This window comes from Thermobia domestica, chromosome 16 (assembly GCF_964235325.1).
Source record: "Thermobia domestica chromosome 16, izTheDome1.hap1.1, whole genome shotgun sequence".
NCBI classification, from domain to species: domain Eukaryota; kingdom Metazoa; phylum Arthropoda; class Insecta; order Zygentoma; family Lepismatidae; genus Thermobia; species Thermobia domestica.
This window is the reverse complement of record NC_137469.1, coordinates 133,140,762-133,151,114: the sequence shown is the minus strand read 5'-3', so window position 1 is coordinate 133,151,114 and position 10,353 is coordinate 133,140,762. Positions and strand designations below refer to the sequence as shown.

The following is a 10,353-nucleotide window of genomic DNA, read 5'->3' as shown; positions in this document are numbered from 1 at the left end:
ATACTGTTCAACGTATCTGCACCGAATTCTAGACATAACGTTTTAATAACATAATATCTTTCGAATTTTATGTCCTTCGACATCTAAAAGCAAGGGTAATTTACTGAAGGATTAAAATTTAAAATAATTCAATTTTCTCAAATAAAAAAAAGCTGTGACGATTTTATTTACTTTTGATAAATATATATTTTATTAACAAATCTCCACCACATATGAATAATTTTTCTGAAAAAATATATATGGTGTAATTTACTGTATGGTATGCGTTCTTTTTGCACAATTTTCTCAACCACATTTCATAAATAAACGTATTATTAATTACCTAACAATATGACAACTCGTTCGAAGGAGTAGCTTAATCTTAGGGTGAGCTTTCCCCCGATGGTTTTCCCATTAACGCCTCAGGCAATTTTGTTCATATTTCGTAAAGAAATATTTCATTAATAAACTAACATAGAGCATAAATAATTTATTCCGATAACATACAGAAGAAGTGGTTTTCTCAAGGGTTGATTTTTTTTGGACAATTGTCTCAGTAATAACTGAGACAAATTTGTTCTAATTTCAGTAAAAATATTTTCTGTAATAATCTTACAATATGGAATAACTCGCTTGTTCCGAAAAGAAAAATCCAAAAGAGATAGTTTACTTTGACAGTGAAATTTTTCCCGACGATTTGCTTAAAAATTACTCGATATACTGTCAAAATTACAGATAGAAGAGTTTACCTTTGGGGGTAAGCTTTTCCCGATGACCTTCCTAAAAACAACTCAGGAGATGTTTGTTGTTCATATTTTATAAATACGTGTTACATAAATAACCTAGCTATATGGTATAATTCCCTCATCTGGAAAATCTAGAAATGGTATATTATTTTTGACAGTAAGTTTTACCCTGCGATTTTCTCAAGAACGACTCAGGCGATTGTGTTCGTATTTCATAAATAAATGTTTTATGAAAACACTAACAATATAGCATAGCTCGTTTATACTGGAAAGATCCACAAGGGATAATTTATTCTAGGGGGTGACTTTTTGCATAATTTTCTCAGAAATTACTCAGACGCTTTTGCTTATAGTTCACATACAATTATATCCTTTATAATTCTAATATATGGATCAAGTTATTTCTAACGGAAATATGACCAATGGGTACTTTACTTTTGGGCCTGAAGTTTCTTCTAGCAAAGTTTTCCAAAACTTATTTTATTCGCAATTTCCCAAATAAATGTTTCAATAACAGTTGCAGCCTAACATAAGTCAGTGTAAAAAATTCGAGCGAGAAAGTACAGTGCGTTTACTCCGTACCCTTTCTTAAATATATTTTTAAATGTTACACCTAATCACAATTTTCCGAACAAAATCGAAACTTCTTTTTAAATGTGCCTTGTTGTGGTCAAATGGTTCAAGTGCATTGGTTCTGGATTAGATTTCCAGTGAGAGCTAGTGTATCTTCATCCAAGAGATGTGACACGTCGGTGCAAAGAAGAAAGTGTTTAAATAAGCCTAACCAAGCTAATCAACAAAAGAAATAATACAATGTTACGAAATTATCGTAGAAACGTTGTTAATATTAGGTAGGTTCGACTGGAATGTCCAAACAATTGTCAATTCCAAAGGTCTTTCTTTTCGTCCGGCGGTAGCTCATGTGGTTCGGATTTCACGTTAATCAGTAGGTCCACGTCTCATATAGCTTCGCTGCTGAAAGGGACGATAAACTCAAAATCACATCACACATCTTTGTTTTCGCCTTTGTTTTAGCTCATAAATGTCTCTGTTCATAAGCTCCTTAGTGGTTAGCGTACGCGCCTTTGGAGTGGAAGACCCGGCTTCGATTCCCGGCGAGAGCTCACGTGGTTCGGATTCCACGTTAATCAGTAGGCCGACGTCTCATATAGCTTCGTTGCTGAACGAGACGTTAAACTCAAACGCAATGTCTTTGTTCATAAATGTCTTTGTGTATGGTTTTTCATATACGTGGCATGGACATTAAATTTTGATTTCTACGCCATATGTATCTAATTACATACACACCTATAGAACGAACACAACAAACTTGGAATATCTACATTGTTTGCGTATGGAAAATAATCACGCTCTACTGTACAGGACAGCCGTGTGTATGGAATTCCATACACATGGCAATCAACGTATTAAGAAATGTATAATAATAAGAATTATTATTATTATTGTTATTATTATTATTATTATTAATAATAATAATAATAATAATAATAATAATAATAATAATAATAATAATAAAGAGAAAACGATACGATCACTTACATAATTTATAAATATAAGTTAACATTTAATAAGCATATAACTGCAATGGAATTAAGTTGTTTCTCTCTCTCCCTGAACGCTACAGCCCTTATTGTTCTAAGGCGTAGAAGAGAACTTGTGGCACCCACGATTTGGGGCGGTGTGTGATCACATTTTGGTATCCCTTTGTTGTTAGTTCTAGCTTTCTAGACGGATGCAGTTATTACCGGTAGAATATACAAGCAAATAGACTTTTGTATTACTATTAAAGTAAATAATTACACTCATTCCTTCAATGTGATACTTGTGGTTGCTTAACCGTATACAGACAGCTGATCCATGGAAAAATTGTTAATAATAATAATAATAATAATAATAATAATAATAACAGGAACTCGACAAATATTCTTGCAAATAATAGGAAAAAGTTTGCGTCACACTGTTCACTTTGCTGGACACACCAGTGTGCCGCGTTATACCGATTGTGGCACACTGGAATATAGGGTATGTTTTTTTTTTTTTTTTCAACTATTCCAACTGCTTCAATTGAAATGGATCTATAATAATAAGAGAATGAATTTAGTCTTCTTACCCTTCAATTTAGAAATAAGGTTCGCGAGAATTTCATAAAAGAATAATATACTCAGAATTGTATATAGTAGTTTGTTTTATTCGAAATTACATACTTCCTGCAACTGTTTTTTTATTGAAATGATTTGAAATGAAATTTTTAAGTTTTACGTCCCACGATTATGCCGGATAGGCTAAAGGAGACAGTGATGATAAGAAATGAATGAAATGGTGGAATGTGAAAAGTGGGATAAAACGGGAGAACCTCGAGAAAACCCACGCACACAGTGTTTGTCCAGCACAAAGTTCACTTGGCGCGAGCATAGATCGAACCAAGGACTCCATGCACCAAAGGTGAACGCTCTACCACTGAAACACCGTGGTCTCTGAAATTACTTATGGAACTACCGAGAACTATGCTGTAATATTTGAATGTGCTTCAAGTTTACAATAATTAGTTTAGTTAAATTCATTATTAACAATTAAATAATTGCATTCATTATTAACAGGTAAATGCTGCTGATGCAAAGACTTAAATCTAGCGATACCGCGAGCGTAAGTATTAAACAGAGGGATTTTAAAGAGCCCCCTCAGCTGGGGGCCCTGGGCTCCATTGGCTCCGCCCTTAATCCGCTAATTCCTATAGATTATAAATTAAAGGGGACGGGCCGGGTCCGTTCTAAAAATTCCGGCCCGTGCAGACCTCTAGCTCATGTGTATATGCTATCTAAAAATACAGTAGAGTTTCGCTTATCCGACATAAAACAGGCAGGCAGAACGCCGGATAACATGGATGTGTTAAGGAAAGACCTATAAAAAGTCAAACTATGATATAATTTTACACATTACGCATCTAATTATCATCTTTGCAAGAAACAAATATAATGCATTGACTCAGTAACGTATCCAGCGTGAGGTCCTGGAAGCTGTCCCTTACCAAACCTCAAGCACTTTTTAATAAACCTACTTTTTCCCTTTTGAGTTTTTTTTTTTTATGTCAGATTACTTTGAGTCAGTGTCCAAACTGTGGACAATGCGTTGTTGTTATAATTCTAATAAGAAACACTTCCCAAGTGTAACACTCCGATTTTAATAAAATTTGGCAGGTAGATACTATACATAAAATAAACAAATAAGTGCTTTTTTTATTTTTTTTGCTGAAAAACGGTTTTAGGGGCAAAAGCCCTCACCCAAAATTTGAAAGTTGACGCTCGAAAGGCAAAAACAAGTGGACCAAAGTGAACGAAATTGTGAACAGATATTGCGGACATAAAATTAGGGAATACGTGTTTTGTATTTTCCTGGAAAAAACGGTTAGGTGGGGCACAGATCCCTCCAAACCTTTGATCATGAAATATCAAAAGTGCTAATAACAGTATGTCAGAAGTGCCTAAATTTACATGAAGAATTGGAACAAAACTTTGTGTTAGGACAATAAGCAAAAAATAAACAAATTCGGCTTTTTTATTTCCTGCGAAAAAAAACTGTTTTAGAGGACAAAAAGTCCCCCCCCCCCATGAATTTTGAAATTTGACGCAAGAAAGGCAAGAAAAAATGTACCGAACTGAATGAAATTGTTCACAAATGTTGTAGAGGTAAGATGAGGAAATACGTGCTTCGTATTTTCCTGAAAAGAGAAAAAATCCCTTTGAGTGGACCGAGGCGTTGAGTGTCGGAAGGATTGGACCGAAGCGAATGAAATTGTCTGTAGATATTGGATATGAAAAATAAAGCCTCTCGTGTTTCACAAGTGTCTCCATCAGATTTCTTCAAATTTGGCAGATCAACAACAAGCATAAACAGTATAGCGTATTTTGTAGTATTTCACGAGGCAACTTTAACCCTTACAATGTTTTTCCGCATAAACAAAAACACGTGCCGATTAATTTCCTGTTTGCTGTTGATGTGCCAAAATTGATAGGGACATCTTTAAAACACGAAAGTCCCTTATTTTACATACAGTCTATACAATATCTACACACAATTTCATTTGCTTCGGTCCACTCCTTCCTGCACTTTTACGGTAATATTAACTTTCTTTTTGGAGGGGCTCTAGGCCCCAACACTGTTTTTTCATACAAATTAAAATGCATTTCATTTATTGTTTTGCAGATTGTCCCCATACGAAGTTTCGTTGCAATTCTCCATACTCTTTAGGAACTTCTGACGTATACATACTTATTTGCACTTTTGATATTTCCTAATCAACAGCTTAGAAGGTCCGTGCCCCACTCCATCGCTTTTTTCCAGGAAAATACGAAACACAATTACCTCAATTTACGTCTAGAATATCTGTGCACCATTTCAAAACTTTGGGTGGGGAATTCTGCCCCCTAAAACCAATTTTTCGCAGAAAATAAACCCGTTTTTTTTTTTTTTTTTCGTATTGTCCCTATACAATGTGTCGTTCCAATTCTTCATGTCCTTTAAGCACTTCTGACATACTGTTATTAGCACTTTTGATATTTCACGATCAAAGTTTTGGAGGGGTCTGTGTCCCAGAGAAACGTTTTTCTTTTTTTCAGGAAAATACGCAATCCATATTCCCTCATTTTTCGTCTACAATATCTGTGCACAATTTCATTCATTTCGGTTCACTTCTTCTTGCCTTTCGGGCGTCAACTTTCATCATTTTGGATGGGGGATTTTGTCCCCTAAAACAGGCATTTGTTTAGTTTTTGCGTATTGTCCATACACAAAGTGTCATCGGAATTCTTCGTCCTTTACACACATCAGACATATTGTTACTAGCACTTTTGATATTTCATGATCAAAGATTTGGAGGGGTCTGCGTCCCACCTAACCGTTTTTTCCAGGAAAATACAAAACACGCATTCCTTCATTTTACGTCTGCCATATCTGTGCACAATTTCTTACACTTTGGTCCACTTGTTTTTGTCTTTCGAGCGTCAACTTTCAAAATTTTGGGTGAGTGCTTTTGCCCCCATAAAACAGTTTTTCCGCAGAAAATAAAAAACATGTATTCGTTTATTTTATGTATAGTATCTGCCTGTCAAATTTTATCAAAATCGGAGTGTTACACTTGGGAAGTGTTACTTGTAAGAATATACCGTAATGCCATTGATACCAGGTGGAATTAAAGAACACTTTTAAATGGGATTACAATTTCGTTTCCAGTCTGTTTATAACATTACTGTATTAAAACGATACACTCGTTGCAATTTGCTATTTTTGTTATGTGATATACGTAGCAGACAGTTTTCCTTACATGTCTCTAGAAAATATTTTTTGATTTCGTATGAGTTAGAATTAAGTTTGACCGGTTCATAAATGACAAGTAAGAAACGTTTAAGAGAAATACAGAACTGTTGCATTATTATTATTATTATTATTATTATTATTATTATTATTATTATTATTATTATTATTATTGATATTGATATTTTTGAAACATTAGAATTACGTGCTTACGAGGATTCGTGTTGGGTCCCCTCCGAAAAGAAAAGCTGGGTATGTGCCTGCACTGAATGATAGACGTATGAGTCAAGGTATAGACGAGCGTGCTAGGCGATCGAGTCCGGAGCATCAAAAAAATGAAATGAAATGAAATCTTTGAGTTTTACGTCCCACGGTTATGCCGGTTAGGCTAAAGAAGACGGTGATGATGAGTAATGAATGAAAATGGTGGAATGAAGAAAGTGGGAGAAAACGGGAGAACCCCGAGAAAACCCACGCACACGGTGTTTGTCCACCACAAAGTTCACTTGGCGGGGGCCGGAGCATCAAAAACAGACTAAGACCACAACTTGCAATTCTTCTTGCCGATTGGGGAGCGCGGTGGCTCAGTGGTAGAGCGTTCACCTCCGGTGCCTGGGGTCTCTGGTTCGATCCCAGCTCGCGCCGTGTGGACTTTGTGGTGGACAAACACCGTGCTCGTGGGTTTTCTCGGGGCTCTCCCGTTTCCTCCCACTTTCTTCATTCCACCATTTCACTCATCTCTCATCATCACCGTCTCCTTTAGCCTAACCGGTATAACCGTGGGACGTAAAACTTAAAGATTTCATTTCATTTTTCTTCTTGCCGATTGATGCTGCTTTTTACCTGCTATGATATGTCGGATAATAATGTGAAATAAACGAAGGTCAAGACCATGGCGTATTGGTGTTTCATGCACCTAAACCTGTCAAAATATTTGTGCCTAAAACATCTTTCACTCACTAGCTAAATTTGAGGGTATGATCGCTCATCTTGCCTTATAAAGTATAGTCTTATAAAGAATATATATAGCATAATAAAAACCTTAAGACCAAATTCAATGATTTTCTATAGTTTTCTTTTTTAATAACGGGAAACTTGTTTATTTCATCACGATAAATCACGTTTGATACTAAGATGTCTCTTTCTAACTATATATATTTTTCATACTTTATTGGAGACAATTTTTTTTTTCAAGAAAAGAGGATGATAAAGGAAGCTATACAACACCATAAACTGAAAGCAATCGGTATTACTAATAGTACACTAATTCTAAATAAATACGTCATCAGAGGAAACAAAAAGTTATTTCCTAATTGTATTGTTTCAGTTTTATTAACATAAAAATTATACACTTTCTACAATGTTTTGTAAAGAAAAAAATTGAACAGGACCGGATGGGATTCGATCTGGTGTCAAAACAGTATAAGAATTACTAGTCCGTCACTCTACCCACTTGACTACACAGATTTTCTTTTGTTGCCTAACTTTTTCTTAAGAAATAAATGCTCATGGCTATAGAGCATGTCACTTCCAAACTTAAGACAACAGGTTTTCTCTTTGTTTATATATTTCCGTAAACATCTTGATTACAGAAGCTAATTTATATTTGGCAGACAATTTACACCCTAGATTTAAGCAAATAAATGCAATATTTTACTCCAATTTCTCGTTCCTTGGTTCAGTTCTTCTCCTACCAATCTTGTTATTCCCTCTGCAATCGTGATGTGCTACTCCAAAAATTCCCTCGAAAACATTATTGCCAGTATACACAAAACCGAACATAATTTTGTTTTTTGCTTATATTTTTATTATTTTATTATATTTTTTGGAAATATCTCCTTAGATGGATTGCTTTCTATTATCTCCACTTACTAATAACTAAATTTTACCCATAAACATATGGAAAATGAAATAATTGCGAAAAATCGTGAGTTACAGTATACGCGCAATTTTTTTGCGCATGGGAGTACGTATTGCAATCGGGGATCTCACCTAAGTCTCTTGTCTAATCAGTAGGTACGCCTGGAACTTTTACTTTGTGGGGTGTTCAAAACACAAGACGGGAAGCATTGAGAATAATGATATATATTTTTTTCACGAATGCAAAAAAGCAATATATTTTGTTATGCCCAGGGATGTGTAACGAAATTTTAGTTGATGTGAGGGGGTGTTTTAGAGGGTTGGGGAAGATTCTAAACAAAGACACTTCATTTTCTAGCCTTCTCTGGATTAGAGATTCCCACAGTCAGGTTTTGGGGCACAGGTTGCGCCTATTATTTTTTTAAGAGGAGTGACATAATTTGTCATTGAAAGTGGCACAATCGAATTTTAATTATAATGTACGACAATGATGCTTTAATGGACACTAATTATAAAGGAGAACTTAGCATGAATAACATTTTAAAATAAGTAATTGTCATTTAAAAATTTGGTAAATTTGCGGGGGGAGAACGGTAAATGGGAAAAATGGTAATCTTGAGGGGATTGTGTTCATGCACTTGGGGAAGATGGGGACCACTGCCTGGGTATGTATATTCTCTACTCATTTACATTTTCTAAACATTGTGATCTATCGTCGTACGTGTAAGTCCCTCCTCCACACAGAAAGATTGTTGCTGATCCAAGATAAAAGCTAAAAACTTTCCATTTCAATAGTATATGAAAGACTCAATGGGAGGAGTTACAACCTTCACCAATACCTCTTGAAATACGCCACTGTCTAAAGGTATTTCTTTACTAATGTACAGTACATACTTTTCAAGAACTAGTTTCATGTGTTAGGTCCTATGTATTTTCCTGCCTATTTATTTTTTTTAAATTTATAATCATTTTTAGAAAATACTTTTTCTGTATTTATATGCATGCGGTATCTATCTATATATATTACGTCTATCTACTTACCCATCTAACACCCATTCAATTTATCCTCTTGTCATTCAACATTCAAACACTGCATAAAAACTCAAGAAATAATCACGGAAATATGAAACACAATAATCTTCTTTCCAGCGCCTCTTTCTTATCTTTTCTTATATTTCTGAAGCCAAAAGCCGATACAATATTTTTTCCTCGGTTGGCAGGAATATCTTGCTTCCCGTTGTCTTTCCACGGCACAGATATTTGTATTGCTATGGCTATCCATTCTGCTGTCACTCACAAAGTGATTATCCGTCGACATTCACATTTCAAGCAACCACGACCCGAGACTCAATACAAAGTGCAGACAGAAAGACGACCGCTAGGCGCGGACAGAGAGGTTCACACAGGAGTCCTGTTCCTGTTGCGCCGAATATGACGCAGAGATGTTGCCTCCGTCTTGAATAAGACCTAGCGGCAATTTACAGAAGTAACAACAAAACAGTAAGATAGGTCAAAGAGGGTAGAGAATAAACTCTCTGAAAGTTAATAGATAAGCTGTTGTCAAGAGAGAGCACTATTAACTACAGGAAAACATGCGATTTGTAGAGAGGTAAAAGAGAAAAAATTTGAGAAGAAAAATCGGCGCCGTGAATAGAATGGAATCCAAATCGATAGGTCCCAAACCATAAGTTGTATACAAGAGAGAGTAGAACTGGGAACGATAAAGAGAGTAAAGAGGACATGAAAAAACCAAATGATTAGTTGTACCAAGGTCCACCCCACAGTCACAACGGGGAGAGGGATGTTGACGGAGGCGATAGAGGCGAATGGGAGTAGGTGCGACATGAAAACGGAGTTGGAGTAAGATACGGATTTGAAAGGTGGAGAGGGAGGTGGAAAGAAACCATGGAGGGGAGGAGAGGGGAGAAGGTAATGCAAATACCAAGTAGCTGTAGGACTTTGAGAGTTATAATATTTCCAGCGCTGTATATGACGAGAAAGGGAATGGGAGCGGAAGAGGAGGGGGTGAGTTTGAGAGGAATCGGGTGACCAAACAAACTTCCAACACGTGCAGCGCGGTCCGCTGATTCATTGCCAACGACACCCACATGACTTTGTACGAGTAAAAAAGAAAGTAGAATAGCCATGAGTGATACGTAGAGCTACCAACGATTTGATCTCTAAAATAATATGGTCAGTTGTAGAAGTCCAAGGGTATGATTGTAATGTGAAAAGAAGGGATTTGGAATCAGTAACGAGACATACTATAGCATAAGAATGGTGAAGAGAGTGGCGGAGGCCAACAGCTACAGAGTAAGCTTCGGCTTGAAAGATAGTAGTAGAAGGGGGCAATTTGTAACTGAAATGTTGATTGAGAAAAGAATCGTAAAAACCCGAACTGACACAGTCACGTGATTTAGAGCCATCTGTATATAAATAG

General features: G+C 36.0%; 1 protein-coding gene across 4 annotated transcripts in view; it reads right to left on the bottom strand.

Annotated features, from left to right (window-relative positions):
- LOC145673430 (uncharacterized) overlaps positions 1-9,397 on the bottom strand; it is a 573,733-nt gene extending 564,336 nt beyond the window's left edge. For 2 of the 4 annotated variants that reach the window (XM_081743130.1, XM_081743129.1), the window contains exon 1: positions 8,955-9,396. In XM_081743130.1, the coding sequence (XP_081599256.1) occupies positions 8,955-8,969 (15 nt within the window). In that variant the 5' untranslated portion in view covers positions 8,970-9,396. Of the gene's footprint in view, positions 1-8,954 lie in introns of all 4 variants that reach the window. The other 2 variants (XM_081743127.1, XM_081743126.1) reach the window with 2 other exon arrangements.
- Between the last annotated feature and the right edge of the window lie 956 nt (positions 9,398-10,353).